General features: G+C 44.8%; 1 protein-coding gene across 3 annotated transcripts in view; it reads right to left on the bottom strand.

Moving 5' to 3' along the window:
• The window catches only part of UBE2V2 (ubiquitin conjugating enzyme E2 V2), a 73,684-nt gene extending 52,600 nt beyond the window's left edge, over positions 1 to 21,084 (bottom strand). Inside the window, exon 1 of one of the 3 annotated variants that reach the window (XM_025393657.1) lies at positions 21,014 to 21,084. In XM_025393657.1, the coding sequence (XP_025249442.1) occupies positions 21,014 to 21,029 (16 nt within the window). In that variant the 5' untranslated portion in view covers positions 21,030 to 21,084. Of the gene's footprint in view, positions 1 to 20,912 lie in introns of all 3 variants that reach the window. The other 2 variants (XM_025393659.1, XM_025393660.1) reach the window with 2 other exon arrangements.
• Positions 21,085 to 22,428: the final 1,344 nt, after the last annotated feature.

The raw sequence follows: 22,428 nt of genomic DNA, 5'->3' as shown, positions 1-22,428 counted from the left end.
ACCTGGTGAATTTATGGCAAATGCTTGCTTTTAATCTTTCTCTCAATATATACAAACTGACAGCAGATGTTGCTGATACTGAACACAGAATTCTTTCCCCAGGACATTACTATCTAGTGGGGAAGACAACCATGTAAGTGAATACATTCAAATATAATGCAGCAAGTTATTGCAGAAGATTTCACCTGGATACACTACAGATATCCCAATGAGATAAGCCAATGAATGTAGTAGTTACTTCACATTCTCCAGTAAGGTAGCTAAGAATGTTTATTGCAGAACTATGAAGGGAGACTTCCCTTAGAATACACTAGAGAGTGGAAGAAAGTTAAATAAGCTAATATATTCTGGTTCCTCTCTAGTTTTAATTTCTAAGTAAAATTAGGATGGCATGCACTTTAAAAGATGTGAGGTCTTCTGACAGAGACTATTAAATGGGCATAACTGCTCACCTGTGAGTCCAGGAAGCTGTAGCTGGCTTCTAGTCAGAAAGCCATATTAAGCAAAATAAACAGTTATCTCTCTATATCACTGTTTATGAGGTAAAAACTTGAGAAAACCAAAGACTTCTCAATAACATAAGTATTTCCTCTGAGGACATAACAATTTACATCAGTACTGTTTTGTAAACAACAATCAATAATTTAGGTAGCAGATGACACTGGCATGAAGAGCAGTACACCAAGCAACGCACTGTCTATACTTTTCGAGAACATTCCAATCCATAAATTGAAAAACCTCTGGCATAATTATACTACTTCCAAAGAATAAACTGTTTACAGTATGCGTGGTATCTGGCTATTGAACTTTTCTTAGTGAGATTAAACTTCACCTGGCAAGGTGAAGCTCAGACTCCTGCCCTTCTGTCATACAGTAATCATAACTAGAGCATCAACTAGAACTCACAGTATTTCATGGAGTTGTTTTTATTCATTTATATTTTAGTTTCTGACCATATTCTGCATGAAACATGGTTCTCTGATGTTTGTGTGTTCATTTTAGAGACAGGGTCTTACTCTGTTGCCCAGGCTGGAGGGCAGTGGTATAAACATGTCTCACTGCAGCCTCGAACTCCTGGGCACAAGTGATCCTCCTGCCTTAGCCTCCTCAGGAGCTGGAACTACAGGCACACACCACTATGCCCAGCTAATTTTTTTCTTTTTTTGTAGCGACAGGGTCTCGGTATGTTGCCCAGGCTGCTCTCGAACTCCTGACCTCAAGTGATCTGCCTACCTTGGCCTCCTACTGCACCCGGCCTGAAACATTATTGTTTTTAAAACAAAGAACCAGTTAGGTGATGAGCTACATACAAAAAGCCAGAATCTGCATTTTAATGAAGTAGAAAAAAATAAAGTGGTCTTCATCAAAATTTTAAACTTTTGGGTTTCAAAGGACAACATCAAGAAAGTGAAGACAATCTACAGAATGAAAGAAAATATTTGCAAACCATGTATCTGATAAAAGACTTGTATCCAGAATATATAAAGGTCTCCAACAACTCAACAATAAAAAGACAAACAGGCCGGGCGCGGTGGCTCAAGCCTGTAATCCCAGCACTTTGGGAGGCTGAGTCGGGCGGATCACGAGGTCAGGAGATCGAGACCATCCTGGCTAACACAGTGAAACCCCGTCTCTACTAAAAAATACAAAAAATTAGCCGGGTGAGGTGGCGGGCGCCTGTAGTCCCAGCTACTCGGGAGGCTGAGGCAGGAGAATGGCCTAAACCCGGGAGGCGAAGCTTGCAGTGAGCTGAGATCCGGCCACTGCACTCCAGCCTGGGCGACAGAGCGAGACTCCGTCTCAAAAAAAAAAAAAAAAGACAAACAGCCCAATTTAAAAATGGGTAAAGGGGTCGAGTGCAGTGGCTCACACCTGTAATCCCAACACTTTAGGAGGCCAAGGTAGGCAGATCACTTGAGGTCAGGAGTTTGAGACAAGCCTGGCCAACATGGTGAAACTCCGTCTCTACTAAAAACTACAAAAAAATTAGTTGTGTTGGTCTGGGCGCAGTAGCTCACGCCTGTAATTCCAGCACTTTGGGAGGCCGAGGTGGGCGGATCACTTGAGGTCAGGCTGAGACGAGCCTGACCAACTTGGCAAAACCCAGTCTCTACTAAAAATACAAAAATTAGACAGGCATGGTAGTGCAGGCTTGTCATCCAAGTTACTTGGGAGGCTGAGGCAGGAGGATCACTTGAACCCAAGAGGCTGAGGTTGCAGTGGACTGAGATCACACCACTGCACTCCAGCCTGGGCGATAGAGCGAGACTCCATCCCAAAAAAAAAGAAAAAGAAGAAGTCTCCTTTTGGAAAACAGCCTAGCAGTTCCTCAAACAGCTAAACATAGTTAACACGTGACCCAGCAATTCCACTCCTAGGTATCTACTCAAACGAAAAAAAACCTTGTACATAAATGTTTACAGCAGCCTTATTCCCAATAGCCAAATGGTGGAAAACACCACCAAAATGATGAATGAATAAACAAAATGTGGTGTATCCAACGCAGTGGAATATTCTTCACCCGTAAAAACATGTAAATACTGATACATGCTATATAACATGGATGACCCTTAAAAACATTATGCTAAGTGAAAAAAGCCAGTCACAAAAAACCACATAATATATGACTCTACACATATGAAAGTACAGAATGGGTAAATCTATTGAGACAGATTATAGTAGCCAGGGGTAAGGTTTGGGGGTATAGGACAGTGACAGTTAAAGGGTACAGGGTTTCTTTCTGAGGTGATAAAAATATTCTAAAATGACCACAGTTGTATATATGTGTGAACATGCCAGAAATCAGTGAATTGTATACTTTAAATAGACAACTATATGGTATGTGAATTATATCTCAGTAAAGTTGTTTTGAAAAAACAGCTCCCTGAAACCAAATTCAATATTCATCTATAACTCCATCCACCAAAAGTTCAGCTGTCTTAGGAAGCAACCCTCAAAGGTGTGGTCAAATCCTAGAGGAAACTGGCCCTTTTCTATAGAACTTCAGATTTTAGTAACCACTTCATAAACCCTAGAGAGAGTAAGAAGCCCAGGTTACATAGCTGTTATCCAGTCTTCCCAGTTCCAAAACTCCTCGAACCAAGTTCTTCCTACCTGATAATATACAGTCTTATCTAGAGGCACCTACTTGGGGAAGTAGGTAAAAGGAAGAATGAAACAAAAAGGAAGGAAGGAAGAAAGGAAGGAAGGAAGGAAGGAGGGAGGGAGGGAGGGAGGGAGGGAGGGAGGGACGGAAGGAAGGAAGGAAGGAAGGAAGGAAGGAAGGAAGGAAGGAAGGAAGGAAGGAAGGAACAGTACTAAATGTTCTAAGGGTCACTTTAGGAATAACAGATGCAATACTAAAATGTTTAGGACAACTCATCAGGTTGTAAATTCTACCTCTGATACAGAGGTAAGTTTCTACAAACACTTACAACACTCCCAGTAACCTCCCTTTCCCTCCCCTCCCTTAGATAAACCTCAGATAGAAAATCCAGAGCTGGGCGCGGTGGCTCACGCCTGTAATCCCCACAGGCAGAGGCAGGTGGATCACGAGGTCAGGAGATCGAGACCATCCTGGCTAACACGGTGAAACCCCATCTCTACTAAAAATACAAAACAATTAGCCAGTGCTGGCCGGCGCCTGTAGTCCCAGCTACTCAGGAGGCTGAGGCAGGAAAATGGCGTGAACCCGGGAGGCAGAGCTTGCAGTAAGCGGAGATGGCACCACTGCACTCCAGCCTGGGCGACAGCGCAAGACTCGTCTCAAAAAAAAAAAAAAAAAAAGAAAATCCAGATTTAGGCCAGGCACGGTGGTTCACGCCTATAATCCCAACACTTTGAGAGGCCAAGGCAGGCCGATCACTTGAGGTCAGGAGTTCAAGACCAGTCTGGTCAACATGGTGAAACCCTGTCTCTACTAAAATACAAAAAAAAATCAGCTAGGCATGGTGGCGCACACCTGTAATCCCAGCTACTCATGAGGCTGAAGCAGGAAAATTGCTTGAACCCTGCACAAGTTGCAGTGAGCTGAGATCACACCACTGCACTTCAGCCTGGATGACAGAGACTCCATCTCAAAAAAAAAAAAAAAAAATCACAGATTTATAACAACCACTGACTGGCTGGGCATGGTGGCTCACGCCTGTAATCCCAGCACTTTGGGAGGCCAAGGCAGGTGGATCATGAGGTTAGGAGAGCGAGACCATCTCCTGGCTAACACGGTGAAACTCCATCTCTACTAAAAATACAAGAAGTTAGCCGGGCATGGTGGCACACGCCTGTAGTCCCAGCAACTCAGGAGGCTGAAGCTGGAGAATCGCTTGAACCCAGGAGGCAGAGATTGCAGTGAGCTGAGAGTGCACCACTGCATTCCAGCCCGGGCAACAGAGCAAGACTCGTTCTAAAAAAAAAAAAAAAAAAAAAAAATCACTAAGGGAATAATTAATATATATGTATTTACCCGCAATACCAAATATGTGCTTACAAAAAAGATTGATGTGAATATTGACCAGCATTTAGCCACTAAAATCGCTTTTTCTAAATTTTTGTTACTTATTTCAATACAATCCTTCACACCTTAAAAGAACACGGAGTTTTAATAATCTATTAATGCCTTCAGACTCTATCAAGTATTTTTGTTTTTTTTTTTTTGGAGACGGAGTCTCGCTGTGTCGCCCAGGCTGGAGTGCAGTGGCGCGATCTCGGCTCACTGCAAGCTCCGCCTCCCGGGTTCACGCCATTCTCCTGCCTCGGCCTCCTGAGTAGCTGGGACTACAGGCGCCCGCCACCGCGCCCGGCTAATTTTTTGTATTTTTAGTAGAGACGGGGTTTCACCGTGGTCTCGATCTCCTGACCTTGAGATCCGCCCGCCTCAGCCTCCCAAAGTGCTGGGATTACAGGCATGAGCCACCGCGCCCGGCTCTATCAAGTATTTTGTCTTGATCCTTAACGGCATTTATCTGTAAAATAACATCTCTGGGTTTCCAGGAAATAAAAGCAACCAAGCCATACATAGGACACAGTCTGATACAGAAGCAGTATTTAAGAATTTTTTTTTTTTTTTTTTTGAGACGGAGTTTAGCTCTTGTTGCCCAGGCTGGTGTGCAATGGCGCAATCTCGGCTCACCACAACCTCCGCCTCCCAGGTTCAAGCAATTCTCCCAAGTAGCTGGGATTACAGGCATGTGCCACTATGCCCAGCTAATTTTGTATTTTCAGTAGAAACAGGGTTTCTCCATGTTGGTCAGGCTGGTCTCGAACTCCCAACCTCAGGTGATCCGCCTGCCCTGGCCTCCCAAAGTACTGGGATTACAGGCGTGAGCTACCGTACGCAACCAAGAATCTTAAATCAAGACACCAGCTCTAGACTCAACATCTAGCTAAAAAATCCTGCAAAAGCCACTTCATATCTCTATTTCTACTGCTCATCTATAAAATGAACTTGGTCTAGAGTCCAGACAATCCATAACGTATGTTTTATTAATCTGTTTTTTTCTATTTCTATTTAAGTACCTATACATGGCCACAAGGATTTAGCTCCTTCTAAGGTTTGAAACAGCTGCTGAGTTCCAGCTTACTGAAAATACCATCCGCTCTCACACAAATCAGCTAAGACTTTATAAACAAGAATAAAGCACTCCCAAATACAGTCCCAAAGTCCCATCTTACATATGTCAAAGACTTATTTTATTTTATTTTATTTTTGAGACGGAGTCTCGCTCTGTCGCCCGGGCTGGAGTGCAGTGGCTGGATCTCAGCTCACTGCAAGCTCCGCCTCCCAGGTTTACGCCATTCTCCTGCCTCAGCCTCCCAAGTAGCTGGGACTACAGGCGCCCGCCACCTCGCCCAGCTAATTTTCTTGTATTTTTTAGTAGAGACGGTGTTTCACCGTGTTAGCCAGGATGGTCTCGATCTCCTGACCTCGTGATCCACCCGTCTCGGCCTCCCAAAGTGCTGGGATTACAGGCTTGAGCCACCGCGCCCGGCCCTAAAGACATTGTAATCAGCTCTTTGAAAAACAGCCTTTGAAAAAGTGAACTACTTTTGAAACAAACTTTCAAACATTGATTTTTTTGTTTTTTTGAGACAGGGTCTCACTCTGTCACCCAAGTTGTAGTACAGTGGCATAATCTTGGCTCAATGCAACCTCTGCCTCCTGGGTTCAAGTGATTCTCCCACCTCAGCCTCTCAAGTAGCTGGAACTATAAGCAAGCACCATCATGCCTGGCTAATTTTTTTTAATTTTTAATAGAGATGGGGTATCACCATGTTGGCCAGGCTGGTCTCAAACTCCTGACCTCAAGTGATCCTCCTGCCTTGGCCTCCCAAAGTGCTGGAATTACAGGCATAAGCTACTGAGCCCCGCCTGAACACTGAATGTTATTCTAGTTTGCATGCTGCATATCCACTTCTATCAAGTTTTATGTTAGGCTGGGCATGGTGGCTCACACCTGTAATCCCAGTACTTTGGGAGGCCGAGGCAGGAGGATCACCTGATGTCAGGAGTCCAAGACCAGCCTGGCCAGCATGGTGAAACCCCGTCTCTACTAAAAATACAAAATTTAGCCGAGCATGGTGGCGCATGCCTGTAGTCACAGCTACTTAGGACGCTGAGGCAGGAGAATCACTTGAACTCAGGAGGCAGAGGTTGCAGTGAGCCAAGATCGCACCACTCTACTCCAGCCTGGCAATAGAGCAAGACTCTGTTAAAAAAAAAAAAAGTATATCTAAAGAAAAAGTAGCAAAAAAACCGTACAAATATGGAGAAAGTTGTAAGTATACAGCTACAGGTTGAAGGGTCTCCAATCAGACTCAGTCCAAAAAAGACTACCCCAAGACATGTTATAACCAAACTGTCAAAGATGAAAGACAAAGAGAGAATCCTCAAGGCAGCAAGAGGAAAGAAGCAAATAACGTATAAGGGGCTTCCAATATACCTAGCAGCAGACTTCTCAACAGAAACCTTAGAGGCCGGGGGAGAGTGAGATGATACATTTAAAGTGCTCGCAGGGGCTGGGCTCACATCTGTAATCCCAGCACTCTGGGAGGCGGAGGCGGGCAGATCGCTTAAGCCCAAGAGTTCAAGACCAGTCTGGGCGACAGACCTTGTCTCTCTTTAAAAAAAAAAAAAAAAAAGTGACCAGGAGAAAAACTGTCCTTTAGACAAAGCTGTCTGTCCCAGGACAAAGCTGTTCTTCAGAAACAAAGAATAAAGACTTTCTCAGGCAAACAAAAGCTGAAGGAGTTTATCACCACAAGACATGCCTTACAAGAAATGCTATGGGAAGTTCTTCAAGCTGAAAGAAAAGGATACTAATGAGTAACACAAAAACATCTGAAAGTATAGAACTCACTGGGAAAAGTAAACACAAGGTCAACTTCAGAATACACTAATACTGTAATGGTGGAGTGTAAATTACTTGTGTCTTCAGTAGGAAGGTTAAAAGACAAAACTATTCAAAGTAACTACAATAATTTGTTTTGTTTTGTTTTTTTGGAGATGGAGTCTCGCTCTGTCACCCAGGCTGGAGTGCAGTGGCACAGTCTCGGCTCACTGCAAGCTCCGCCTCCCGGGTTCACGCCCTTCTCCCGCCTCAGCCTCTCGGGTAGCTGGGACTACAGGTGCCTGCCACCACACCCGGCTAATTTTTTGTATTTTTAGTAGAGACAGGGTTTCACCGTGTTAGCCAGGATGGTCTCGATCTCCTGACCTTGTGATCCGCCCGCCTCGGCCTCCCAGAGTGCTGGGATTACAGGCGTGAGCCACCGCGCCCAGCCGTAACTACAATAATTTGTAAAGGAATACGCAATATAAAAAGATGCAGGCTGGGTGCGGTAGTTCATGCCTGTAATCCCAGCACTTTGGGAGGCCAAGGCAGGTGGATTACCTGAGGTCAGGAGTTTGACAGCAGCCTAGCCAACATGGTGAAACCCTATCTCCACCAAAAATACAAAAATTAGCGGGGCGTGGTGGCAGCTGCCTGTAATCCCAGCTACTCCGGAGGCTGAGGCAGGAGAATCACAGGAACCCAGGAGGCGAAGGTTGCAGTAAACCAAGATCAGACTACTGCACTCCAGCCTTGGTGACAAGAACGACACTGTCTCAAAAAAAAAAAAAAATCCAAACTGTGACATCAAAAATTCAAAATGAGAGAGTAGGGTAAAAATATAAAGGATTTTTTAGGCAATCAAGGCTAAGTTGTTATTAGCTTAAAATAACTTTTTGTAACGGTAAGACCTTTTTTGTAAGCCTCATGGTAACCATAAAGCAAAAACCTTTATGCCAGGTGTGGTGGCTCACCCCTGTAATCCCAGCACTTTGGGAGGCTGAGGCAGGTGGGTCATCTGAGGTCAGGAGTTCTGGACCAGCCTGGCCAACATGGTGAAACCCCGTCTCTACTAAAAATTAGCCAGACGTGGTGGTGCATGCCTGTAATGGCAGCTACTTAGGAGGCTGAGGTTCAAGGAGAATTGCTTGAACCCAGGAGGCAGAGCTTGCAGCAAGCCAAGACTGCGTCACTGCACTCCAGCCTGGGCAACAAAGCAAGACTCCATCTCAAAAAAACAAAACAAAACAAAAAACGAGTTCAAGACCAGCCTGGCCAAAATAGTGAAACCCTGTCTCTACTAAAAATACAAAAAATAAGCTGGGCATGGTGGCAGCTGCCTGTAAGCCCAACTACTAGGAAGGCTGAGACAGGAGAATCGCTTGAACCCGGGAGGAGGCAGAGGTTGCAGTGAGCCGCTATCACGCCATTGCACTCCAGCCTCGGCAACAGGAGTGAAACTCCATCTTAAAAAATATATATGTATAATAGATAAAAAATAAAAAGCAAGGAAGAAGCCAGCGGAGTGGATCATGCCTGAAACCCCAGTGCTCTGGAGCCCAAGGTGGGAGGAGCACTTGAGGCCAGGAGTTCAAAGCTGGCCTGGGCAATACAGCAAGACTCTGTCTCTACAAAAAATTAAAAAAAAAAAAAATAGCTGGGCATGGTGGCACATGCCTGCATTCCTAGCTACACAGGAGGCTGAGGCAGGAGGATCGCTCCAGCCCAGGAGTTCAAAACCAGCTTGCGCAACATGGCAAGACCCCGTATCTACAGGAAAAAAAAAATTAGCCAGGTTTGGTGGCACACACCTATAGTCCTAGCTACTCCCAAGGCTGAGGCAAGAAGATTGCTTGAGCCCAGGAGTTGGAGGTTACAGTGAGCTATGATCATGTCAGAGCAACACACTGTCTCAAAAAAAAAAAAAAAAAAAGTGAGGAAAAAAACATACTACCAGAGAAAATCAACCACCAAATAAGACCATAAGAGAGGAAGAAAGAGTGACTGAATGGTTAAAAAAAACAAGACCCAACTATATGCTGCAACAAGAGACTCACCTCACCTGTATGGACATATGTAGACTGAAGGTGAAGGAATGGAAAAAGATATGCCATGCAAACGGAAATCAAAAGAGAACAAGACCCTGTAATCCCAGCACTCTGAAAGGTCAAGTAGGGAGAACTGTTTGAGCCCAGGAGTTTGAAAGCATCCTGAGCAACACTTTGAGACCCCATCTCCACAAAAAATATAAAAAATTAGCAAGGCATAGTGGCATGCACCTGTGGTCAACTACACAGGAGGCTGAGGTAGGAAAATCACTGATCTCAATAGTTCAAGGCTGCAGTGAGCCATGTTCACGCCACTGCACTCTAGCCTAGAGAGGGAGACCCTGTCTCAAAAAAAAAAAAAAGAGAGAGAGAGAGAGAGAGAGAGAAAGCCCAAGAATTGCTTCACTTATATCAGATAAAATCATTTTTGTTTTTGTTTTTAGACAAAGAGTCTCACTCACTCTGCCCTGGTTGGAGTACAGTCACAGCATCTTGGCTCACTGCAACCTCCACCTCCTGAGTTCAAGCAATTATCCTGCCTTAGCCTACCAAGTGGAATTATAGGCATATGCCACCATGCCTGGCTAATTTTATTTGTATTTAGTTATTTTTTTTTTGAGATGAAGTCTAGCTCTGTCACCCAGGCTGGAGTGCAGTGGCGCAATCTCAGCTCACTGCAACTTCTGCCTCCCAGGTCACGTGATTCTCCTGCCTCAGCCTCCTGAGTAGCTGGGATTACAGGCATGCGCCACCATGCCCGGCTAATTTTTGTATTTTTAGTACAGACGGGGTTTCACCATGTTGGTCAGGCTGGTCTCAAACTCCTGACCTCATGATCTGCCAGCCTCAGCCTCCCAAAGTGCTGGGATTACAAGCATGAGCCACCGCGCCCTGCTGGGTTTTTGTTTTTTTTTTTTGGAGACAGAATCTCGCTCTGTTGCCCAGGCCGGAGTGCAGTGGCGCAATCAAGGCTCACGGCAATCTCCAACTCCCAGATTCAAGCGATTCTCCTGCCTCAGCCTCCTGAGTAGCTGGGACTACAGGCGCCCGACACCACGCCCAATTTTTGTTTGTTCTGTTTCGTTTCGTTTTGAGCAGGAGTTGTGCTCTGTCACTCAGGCTGGAGTGCAGTGGCATGATCTTGGCTCACGGCAACCTCTGCCTCCCGGGTTCAAGCAATTCTCTGCCTCAGTCTCCCAGGTAGCTGGGGTCACAGGCACCCACCACCATACCTGGCTAATTTTTGGACTTTTAGTAGAGATGGGGTTTCACCATTTTGCCAGGCTGGTCTTGAACTCTCAACCTTGTGATCCACCTGTCTCGGCCTCCCAAAGTGCTGGAATTACCGGTGTGAGCCACCGCTCCCGGTCCAATTTTTGTATTTTTAATAGAGATGGAATTTCGCCATGTTGGCCAGACTGGTCTTGAACTCCTGATCTCAAGTTATCCGCCCGCCTCAGCCTCCCAAAGTGCTGGGATTGCAGGCATGAGCCACCACACCTGGCCCTCAATAAAATATATTTTTAAATCAAAAACTGTAAAAAGAGATAAAGAAGGTCATCATATAATAATAAAGGGGTCAATTTAGCAAGAGAACAATTGTAAATATACATGCACCCAACATCAAAGCACCTAAATTTATAAAGCAAATATTAATAGATATGAAGGGTAAGATAGGCTATAATACAGTAAAAGTAGGAGACTTTCACACCTCACAATTAGCAATGCACAGAGCATGCAGACAGAAAGTCAACAAGGTAATATGAGACTTAAGCTACACTACAGAACAAATGGACCTAACAGACATATACAGAACATACCATCCAACAGTGGCATAATACATTATTTTAAGCTGCACATGGAACATTCTCAAGGATAGATCATATGTGAAGCCACAAAATAAGTCTTAACAAATTTAAGAAGATGGAAATCATACCAAATATCTTTTCTGACCACAATGGTATAAAACTAGAAATCGTTAACAGGAAGATCTTCAGAAAATTCACAAAAACATGGAAGTTAAACATATGCTCTTAAACAACCAATACGTCAATGAAAATATTAAAAAACAAATTACGAAGTTTATTGAAACAAATGAAAACTGAAACACAGCATACAAAACCTATGGAATACAGCAAAAGCAGTTTTAAGACAGAAGTTTTTAACAATAAACACTGACATCATATGTCTTCTGTAAACAGGAACAGTTTAACTTGTTCTCCAATTAAGATGCCTTGTATTTCTTTGTCTTACTGCTCTTTCTAGGACTTCCAGTACTATATTGAACAGAAGTGGCAAAATTGGGCATCATGCAGCTGCGCATGGTGGTGGCTCACGCCTGTAATCCCAGCACTTTGAGAGGCCAAGGCGTGTGGATCACCTGAGGTCAAGAGTTCAAGACCAGCCTGGCCAACATGGCGAAACCCCATCTCTACTAAAACTACAAAACATTAGCCAGGTGTGGTGGCGTGCACCTGTACTCCCAGCTACTCAGGAAGCTGAAGTGACAGGCTGGGAAGTTGAGGCTGCAGCAAGCCGTGGCTATACCACTGCACTCCAGCCTAGGTGACAGGTTGAGACCGTCTCAGAAAAAAAAAGAAAGAAAAAAGGCAATCTATGAAACTACTAGCAAACAGGAAGAAAAGTCAATGGCATTGGTTCTGGGCAATGATTTTTGGAGGATATGACCTCAAAAGCACGCTCAAAAGCAAAAACAGACAATTTGGGTCACATAAAACTAAAAATCTCCTGCACAGCAAAGGAAACAATAAAGAGAGAACTGGCCGGGGGCGGTGGCTCTCGCCTGTAATCCTAGTACTTTGGGAGGCCGAGGCAGGCGAATCAACTGAGGTCAGGAGTTTACAACCAGCCTGACCAACATGGATAAATTCCGTCTCTACTAAAAACACAAAATTAGCAGGGCATGGTGGCATATGCCTGTAATCCCAGCTACTCAGGAGGCTGAGGCAGGATAATCCCTTGAACCCAGGAGGCAGAGCTTGTGGTGAGTTGAGATAGTGCCACTGCACTCCAGCCTGGGCAACAAGAGCAAAACTCCACCAAAAAAAAAAACAGAGAGAGAGAGAGAACATACAGAATGGTTCACCACACTTGCAAACCATACATCTGATAAGGGGTTAATAACCAAAATATGTAAGGGACTCAGTTCAATACCAAGAAAATAACCCCATGTAAAAATGGGTAAAATATCTGAATAGACATTTTTCAAAAGACATACAAATGGCCAAGAGGTATATGAAAAAAATTCTCAACATCACTGATCATCAAGGAAATGCAAAAAAAAAAAAAACCACGAGATTATCACCTCACTCCCATTAAGATGGCTATGATCAAAAGGATGAAAGATGAGGCCAAGCACAGTGGCTCACGCCTGTAATCCCAGCACTCTGGGAGGCTAAGGTGGGTGGATCACCTGAGGTCAGCAGTTTGAGATCAGCCGAGCCTGGCCAACATGGTGAAACCATGTCTCTCCTAACAATATGAAAATTAGCCAGGTTGGCCAGGCGCGGTGGCTCAAGCCTGTAATCTTAGCACTTTGGGAGGCCGAGTCGGGCAGATCACGAGGTCAGGAGATCGAGACCATCCTGGCTAACACGGTGAAACCCCGTCTCTACTAAAAAAAAAAAAAAAAAAAAAAAAAAAAAAACTAGCCGGGCGAGGTGGCGGGCACCTGTACTCCCAGCTATTCGGGAGGCTGAGGCAGGAGAATGGCGTAAACCCAGGAGGCGGAGCTTGCAGTGAGCTGAGATCCGGCCACTGCACTCCAGCCTGGGCGACAGAGCGAGACTGCGTCTCAAAAAAAAAAAAAGACAATTAGCCAGGCATGGTGGCAGGTGCCTGTAATCCCAGCTACTCGGGAGGCTAAGACAGGAGAATCGCTTGAACCTGGAGGTGGGTGTTGCAGTGAGCCGACATCTCGCCACTGCACTCCAGCCTAGGCAACAGAGCAAGACTCTGTCTCAATTAAAAAAAAAAAAAAAAAAAAGGCTAGGCACGGCGGCTCACGCCTGTAATCCCAGCACTTTGGGAGGCCAAGGCAGGCGGATCACCTGAGGTTGGGAGTTCGAGAGCAGCCTGACCAACATGGAGAAACCCCATCTCTACTAAAAATACAAAATTAACTGGGCGTGGTGGCACATGGCTGTAATCCCAGCTACTTGGGAGGCTGAGGCAGGAGAATTGCTTGAACCAGGAGGCGGAAATGAGCCGAGATCACATCATTGCACTCCAGCCTGGGCAACAAGAGCCAAATTCCATCTCAAAAAAAAAAAAAAGATGAAAGATAACAAGAGTTGGTGAGTATGTGGTGATAAAGGATAATCTAAGCACGCTGTTGGTGGGAATGTGAATTAGTACAGTCATATGGAGAAAGAACAGTATGGAGGTTCCTCAAAAACTTAAAAATAGAGCTACCATATGATCCAGCAATCCTGCTACTGCATATATAGCCAGAGAAAATAAAATCAGTATGTCAAAGAGAGGTCTGCACTCCCATTTTATTGCAGCACTACTCAAAATATGCAAGATATAGAATCAACCTAAGTATCCATCAACCAACGAATGAATAGGCTGAGCGTGGTGGCTCACGCCTGTAATCCCCGCACTTTGGGAGGCCAAGGCAGGTGGATTGCTTGAGGTCAGGAGTTCGAGACCAACCTGGCCAACATGGTGAAACCCCATCTCTACTAAAATACAAAACAGCCAGGCGTGGTGGCAGGTACCTGTAATCCCAGCTACTAGGGAGCCTGAGGCAGGAGAATTACTTGAACCCAGGAGATGGAGGCTGCAGTGAGCTGAGAATGTGCCACTGCACTCCAGCCTGGGTGACAGAGTCAGACTCCGTCTCAAAAAAACACACACACACACACACACACAGACGAATGGATAAAGAACATATGCTATACATACACAGTGGGATACTATTTCAATCATAAAAAAGAAGTAAATTCTCTCATTTGCAACAACATGGATGAACCTGGAGAACATTATGTTAAGTGAAATAACACAGGCACAGAAAGACAAATACATACTATCTCACTCATATATGGAGTCAAAGTTGATCTCACAGAAGTAGACAGGAGATGGCGTACCAGAGGTTAGGATGGTTGGGATTATGGGGGTGGGGATTGGGAAGATGTTAGACAAAGGATACATAATTACAGTCAGGAGGAACAAGTTCAAGAGCACTACTGTATAGCATGGTGACTAGTTAACGACATACTGTATTACTGAAAAATACTGAGTAGATATTAAGTATTCTCACCACAAAAATGATAACTACGTGAGATAATGTATTTGGTACTTAGCTAGATTTAACCATTCTACAATGTACATATAGTGTCCTTCAAAACATTAGCAAGCATTGGTCAAACTACTTTTAAGTTTTTTTTTTTTGACACAGTGTCTTGCTCTGTCGCCCAGGCAGGAGTGCAGTGACACAATCACAGCTCACTGCAGCCTCAACCTCCCAGGCTCAAGCCATACCCCACCTCAGCCTCCCAAGTAGCTGGGACTTCAGGTGCACATCACCACACCCAGCTAATTTTTGTATTTTCTGTAGAGATGGGATTTTGTTATCTTGCCCAGGCTGGTCTTAAACTCCTAGGCTCAAGTGATCCACCCACCTTGACCTCCCAAAGCGCTGGGACTACAGATGGAAGCCACTGCACCTAGTTTCAAGCTACCCGACAAGTTTTTTTTTTTTTTTTAAGATGCAGTCTCGCTCTGTTGCCTAGGCTGGAGTGCAGTGGGGCGATCTCGGCTCACTGCAAGCTCCGCCTCCGGGTTCACACCATTCTACTGCCTCAGCCTCCTGAGTAGCTAGGACTACAGGTGCCTGCCACCACACCCAGCTAATTTTTTGTATTTTAGGTAGAGACGGGATTTCACCGTGTTAGCCAGGATGGTCTCGATCTCCTGACCTTGTGAACAACCCATCTTGGCCTCCCAAAGTGCTGGGATTACAGGCGTGAGCCACTGCGCCCAGCCAACAAGCTTTTTTTAACGAAATAAAACATTTTAATTCTTAATATCTGATACTTTAAATTACGACATACTAAATATTAATTTTATTGTTTTCATTTTCCTGCACATTTCTAAACAGGGAACGTTCTTAATGTTTTGACATTTTTGAAGGTCTCAGAATAACCATAATTTTCCCAATTATTAAGATTGCTTTGAGTTTTTTGCACGGCCATTTTTACCTCTGCAAACTGCTGTTCAAAAGACTGTACAGTGAGGTTGTACCATATTATCCAAAGCATGTTTATCAAGAGAATTCAGGCTCCCAAATAACCTAGAAAAAAATCAACCAGGCCAGTTATGGAAGCCTCGAGAGGGAAATACACTAGACTACCATAGTTCAGCTCTTCTATTGTTTAGTTCCCAAGTTCTAGATTACGATTTAAACTATGTAATTCTCTTCTATTACCACACCCATGTTCTGTCCATATCCAAGCATCTTCATCTAAAGAAAAGGAAAACAAGATCATGTTGTCCAATCTTTTCACAGATGGGATGAGAAAAGCAATGTTTAGTGATTAACTGACATGCCCTTGGTGGCACGGTAGTCTGTCAGGGGCAGCAGGGAACTCAGACCACTGCTAAACTAGTTCTTCCAGTATATACAATGCTACCCACTTCTGAAGAAGGCAATTAGTAGGTTATATTTTGGTTTTGTTTTCTGCCTACATAGCAGAAAACATATTCTTTAATCAATTTTTTCTGAGTTTCTCATTACTCAAAGACATTTTCCAGGCATCTACAGTCAAAGAGACTAGAGCTTCACTATACCACTAATATTACCTAAGTGATAAATATAAAACATTTCATGTTACAATGTAACGTGGTATCCTGGATGAAGTCCTGGGACAGCAAAAGTACATTAAAGAGAAACCAAGGAAATCTGAACCTTAGTTAATAATAAATGTGTCAATATTGGTTCCTTAATTGTGTACCATACCAATATAAGAAATTAACAGGGAATACGGACGCGGTGGCTCACGCCTATGATCCCAGCACTTTGGGAGGCTGAGGCGGGTGGATCACAAGGCCAGGAGTTTGAGACCAGCCTGGCCAACGTGGTGAAACCCTGTCTCTACTAAAGACACAAAAAATTATCCAGGCATGATGGCGCACGCCTGTAATCCCAGCTACACAGGAGGCTGAGGCAGGAGAACCGTTTGAACCCAGGAGGAAGAGGTTGCAGTGAGCCCAGATCGCGCCATTGCACTCCAGCCTGGGCGACAGAGGAAGACTCCGTCTCAAGAGAAAAAAAAAAAAAAAAAAGGAAATTAACAGGGAAAACTGAATGTGAGGTGCATGGAAACTTTCTGTACTATCTACACAACTTTTCTGTAAAACTAAAACTGTTGTGTTTTTTTAAAACTACTGCACATACATTTTTTTCTTTTTTTTTTTTTTTTTTTTGAGATGGAGTGTCACTCTTCTTACCCAGGCTGGAACGCAACGGCACGATCTCGGCTCACAACGTCCGCCTCCCAGGTTCAAACGATTCTCCTGCCTCAGCCTTCTGAGTAGCTGGAATTACAGGTATGTGCCACCACGCCCGGATAATTTTGTGTTTTTAGTAGAGACAGGGTTTCTCCATGTTGGTCAGGCTGGTCTCCACCTCCCGACCTCAGGTGATCTGCCCGCCTTGAACTCCCAAAGTGCTGGGATTACAGGTGTGAGCCACCCCACCCGGCCTGCATACTTTTCTATCTAAACTAATTGTTATTATTAATGTTGGAATCTAATAAAATTTTGAATGAGTACAAAACAGTAACAGATTTCTATTCGCAAAAGTAGCTTCTTTAACCTTTGTCCTGTGAAATACTCTTGAATTCCATGGGTGACTCTGTCTCTTGGAAAGGGATAACCTAGCTGGTGAGGGCTACGTTCCCCCTTCATCCACAAGAAGCATATGAGTCTGAAACAAGGACTGTGCTACAAAGGGAAGTGTGAAAGGGAGTAATTAAGATTCGTGTTCTGACAAATATTCCAAATTCAGAGTTCCTCATAATGGACAGCGCATCAGACTGAGGGTAAAAGACCTGGATTCTAATCTTGCCCGTACTAACAACCACCTATACATAGCCTTTTACTTGTTTGAGCCTCAGTTTTCTCATCGCAAAATAAGACCAGATGGTATGGCCAAAAATGTTTCTGGCCATGCACAGTGGCTCAAACCTGTAATCCTAACCTCAGGCCAGGGCAGGAGGATCACTTGAGTCCCACAGTTCGGACTAGTCTGGATAACATATGGAGACCTTGTCTCTAGAAATAATTTTAAAAATTAGCCAGGTGTGGCAACGTGTGCCTGTGTTCCCAGCTACTTGGGAGGCTGAGGTAGGAGGATAACCTGACTCCAGCAGGTCAAGGCTGCAGTGAGCCATGATCACACGCCACTGCATTCCAGCCTGGGCAACAGAGCGAGACTCCATCTCAAAAAGTCTCAAAAGTTTTTTCCTTCCAAAATTCTCTTCCAGTAAAAGGGTTAAAGGAGCTAAGGTATATGATGCACACTGAACTCAAGATCAAAACATATTTGTCAGGGCTTTTTCTTTTTGGCCTCTTAAACAACTGTTATCGAGATACTTTGGCTTAAATAAAAAATACGTGTATTAGACCAGGCTCAGTGGTTCATGCCTGTAATCCCAGCCCTTTGGGAGGCCAGGGTGGATGGATTACCTGAGGTTAACAGTTTCAGACCAGCCTGGCCAACATGGTGAAACCCCGTATATTCTAAAAAATATATATACAATAAATTAGCTGGGCGTGGTGGTGCATGCCTGTAATCCCAGCTACTCAGAATGCTGAGGCAGGAGAATTGCTTAAACCCAGGAGGAAGAGGTTGCAGTCAGCCGAGATCACACCATTACACTCCAGCCTGAGCAACAAGGCGAGACTCCATCTCAAACACACAGGAGCATCACATCCATGTAGCTCATCTAATTTTAAATTTTAAGCTGTATCATGCTGCTTTCACAAATACACAGGTACTATTTACTTCCCATGTTACCAAAAAGCAAAAAAAGTATAGCTAATAGTAAAATTAAAACTAATTAGTAGGCTGGGCACCATGGCTCACACCTTATAATCCCAGCACTTTGGGAGGCCGAGGTGGGCAGATCACCTGAGGTCAGGATTTTGAGACCAGTCTGCCCAACATGATGAAACCCCATCTCTACTAAAAAAATAATAATAATAATACAAAAAAATTTGCTGGGCGTGGTGGCGTGCGCCTGTAATCCCAGCTACTCGGGAGGCTGAGGCAGGGGAATTACTTGAACCAGGGAGGTGGAGGCTGCAATGAGCCAAGATCACACCATTGCACTACAGCCTGGGCGAAGAAGCGAGACTCTGTCTCAAAAAAAACAAACAAAAAAAAAAAAAACAAAACAAAAAAACAAACCCAGGCGCGGTGGCTCACACCTGCAATCCCAGCACTTTGGGAGGCCGGATCACAAGGTCAAGAGATCAAGACCATCCTGACCAACATGGTGAAACCCTGTCTCTACTAAACATACAAAAAATTAGCTGGGCATGGTGGCACATGCCTGTAGTCCCAGCTACTTGGGAGGCTGAGGCAGGAGAATCACTTGAGCCCATGAGACGGAGGTTGCAGTGAGTCAAGATCCCACCACTGCACTCCAGCCTGGGTGACAGAGCAAGACTCCGCCTCAAAAAAAAAAAAAAAAAAACTAGTAGTCGGGAACAGTGACTCACCCCTGTAATCCAGCACTTTGGGAAGCTAAGGCAGGCAGATTACCTGAGGTGAGGAGGGTGCAGTGAGCCAAGATCATGCCACTGCACTCCAGCCTGGGCAACACAGCAAGACTCCATCTCAAAAAAATAAAAATAAAAAAAAAGACTCCCTATGTACAATATGCTAATAATTTATCAGTAATCTTTATAATTTATATTCAATTTCCAAAACAACTAAAAGTGATTAACAAAAAATATTTGCCATTAATATCATGTAACCTTTGGTCTTTTCAAAATATTAACATTCACTCATATGTACAGTGTTATGAAAAAATTGTGTTTAATAATGCAATCCACAAAATGAAAATGAAAAGTATTAAATTAAAATGCATTATTTTATTACTAAATTTTCAAAAATCTATGAGGTTCTAAGCACAACTGTTAAAAAGATATGGCCCCGTTAACGAGCACATAGATTAGATTTCAGCAAGCACAGTAAAGTCGTAACACTAAAATTCCACTTTAAAAATAATCCTTGCCTTACTAGTTAGCTCTGACCCAAGTATATATACTATCCCAACACTAGAACTGCTAAAGATCTTAAAACCTATGACACCTATATGTAATAAAGATGTAAAAGACACTACCTAATTAAAATGTATGAAGAATGTATCCTGAGGTATTAAAGTAACAATTACAACATATATTCGAAGCCTTCCATTTCAGTACATACAGATTTGAAAACTCATTTTATTATGCAATGATGACATGAACTATTAAATCACACTGTTCTATAATCCAGTTTCAATGAAGTCTAGAAAAAGGCAGATCAGGCCGAGCGCGGTGGCTCATGCCTGTAATTCCAGCACTCTGGGAGGCCCAGGTGGGCGGATCACCTGAGGTCAGGAGTTCCAGACCAGCCTGGTCAATATGGCGAAACCTCCTCTCTACTAAAAATACAAAAATTAGCCTGGCGTGGTGGCACGCGCCTGTAATCCCAGCTACTTGGGAGGCTGAGGCAGGAGAATCGCTTGAACCTGGGAGGTGGAGATCGCAGTGAGCCGATATCACACCACTGCATTCCTGCCTGGGCAATAGGGTGAGCCTCTGACTCAAAAAAAAAAAAAAAAAAAAAAAAGAAGAAGAAGAAGAAAAAGGCAGATCATACATGTTAACATTTTTAAATGTAAAGTAAAACTTAACATTTTCAACATTTTTGAAATGGTCTAATGTCTAAAACCCCAACGTTAATACTTGTGTGATCACAGGAAACCAAACATTGTATTCAGTAGGAAAGAGGAGTTGAACAGCTTATCTAAGAAACCACTTGTTCTTCAATTAGCTTTCATCTTGCTCTGGTCTTTTATTTTGTTTGCACTGCAGTTTCCTCATACATAATAAAAAGATAACACGTATTCAGTCAGGTAAGAACGATCCTCTCTCTCTCTTAAGGAGCAATCGTCCTCTCCTCCCCAACCGAGGTCAAGGAGAGTCCAAGGGAATGGGACCCCTACTCTGATCCAGGTCACCTCTTGGCCTGACCCATCTTCGGTGCCGGAGGTTGACACCCGCCCACCTTGGGCCTCCTCGCCTCCCTCCCGTAGAGCCTTCAGCCTACAATTCGGACCCGCGCCCGCCGCACCCTACGGGTGCGCCCGCGCGGGAGCCACCCCGCCCCCAGCCCGCCGGCGCGCGGCCGACGCGCGAGCACGACCCGCCAACCCGACGGCCGCCGGGGGCCTCGGCGCCGGTCCCACCCGGTCCAAGGCTACGCTCCGCGGAGAGCGCGGCATTCGAGACAGCGCACTTGGGCTTCTCCCGCACGGTCAGCGCTCGGCCGCCAGCAGCAGGCAGAGGGGCAGAGCTGGGTAGGAGCAGAAAATCAGGCAGCCCGGCCCGGGAACCGACCTGTGGAGACCGCCATCTTCTCCTGCAGCCCGACGCAGCCGCCCGCACGCACGCACGAACCGTCGCGCGTCACTTCCGGGAGCGCGCTGCCCTGCACGCGTCATAGCGGACTCCGCCCCCGGCGGGCGGGGGGCTACCGGAGCGGTGACAGTGAGCACGTGGGCTGAGGGAGTCGCGGGGCCTCGCTGCTGTTTCCGCAATTCCCTTGTGACTCCGCTCTCAAAATGAAACGCTAAAGAATAAGTTCATGAGGGCAGGGCACGGTGGCTCACGCCTGTAATCCCAGCACTTTGGGAGACCGAGGTGATGGGATCACCTGAGGTCAAGAGTTTGAAACCAGCCTGGCCAACATGGGGAAACCCCGTCTCTACTAAAAATACAAAAATTAACCGGGCGAGGTGGCGCGCGCCTGTAATCTCAGCTATTCGGGAGGCTGAGGCACGAGAATCGCTTGAACCAGGGAGGCGGAGGTTGCAATGAGCCGCGATTGCGCCACTGCACTCCAGCCTGGGTGACAGAGCGAGACTCCGCCTCAAAAAAATAAATAAAAATAAGTGGGCATTGACAGATTTGCGTTGATAAATGATTCAAAAGAGTTGGACAATAAATTTGAACAGCTAGGGATGCTGAGGTGGGAGGGTCACCTGAGCCCTAGAGGTGAGGCTGCAGTGAGCAGAAATCGCTGCACTCCAGCCTGGGCAACAGAGGGAGACTGTTTAAAAAAAAAAAAAAGAAAGAAAGAAAGAAATAGGAAAGTAATACAGGCTGGGGGCCGAAACTCACTTCTGTAATCCTAACACTTTGGGAGGCCAAGGCAGGAGGATCGCTTGAGCCCAAGACTTTGAGACCAGCCTGGACAACATAGTGATACCTAGTCTCTACATAAAACTGAAAAAAAAAAAAAAAAAAAAAAAAAAAGGTTTTTCACATCCCTTATAAGTTGTATTCCTAGGTATTTTATTCTCTTTGTAGCAATTGTGAATGGGAGTTCACTCATGATTTGGCTCTCTGTTTGTCTGTTATTGGTGTATAGGAATGCTTGTGATTTTTGCACATTGATTTTGTATCCTGAGACTTTGCTGAAGTTGCTTATCAGCTTAAGGAGATTTGGGGCTGAGAAGATGGGGTTTTCTAAATATATAATCATGTCATCTGCAAACAGAGACAATTTGACTTCTTCTTTTCCTAATTGAATACCCTTCATTTCTTTCTTTTGCCTGATTGCCCTGGCCAGAACTTCCAATACTACCTTGAATAGGAGTGGTGAGAGAGGGTATCTTTGTCTTGTGCCTGCTTTCAAAAGGAATGCTTCTGGCCAGGTGCGGTGGCTCACGCCTGTAATCCCAGCACTTTGGGAGGCAGAGGTGGGTGGATCACGAGGTCAAGAGATCAAGACCTTCCTGGCTAACATGGTG

Source organism: Theropithecus gelada, chromosome 8, assembly GCF_003255815.1.
Source record: "Theropithecus gelada isolate Dixy chromosome 8, Tgel_1.0, whole genome shotgun sequence".
In the NCBI taxonomy this organism is placed as follows: Eukaryota; Metazoa; Chordata; class Mammalia; order Primates; family Cercopithecidae; genus Theropithecus; species Theropithecus gelada.
Note: the sequence above shows the minus strand (reverse complement) of the source record. Positions and strands in the feature narration are given on the sequence as shown.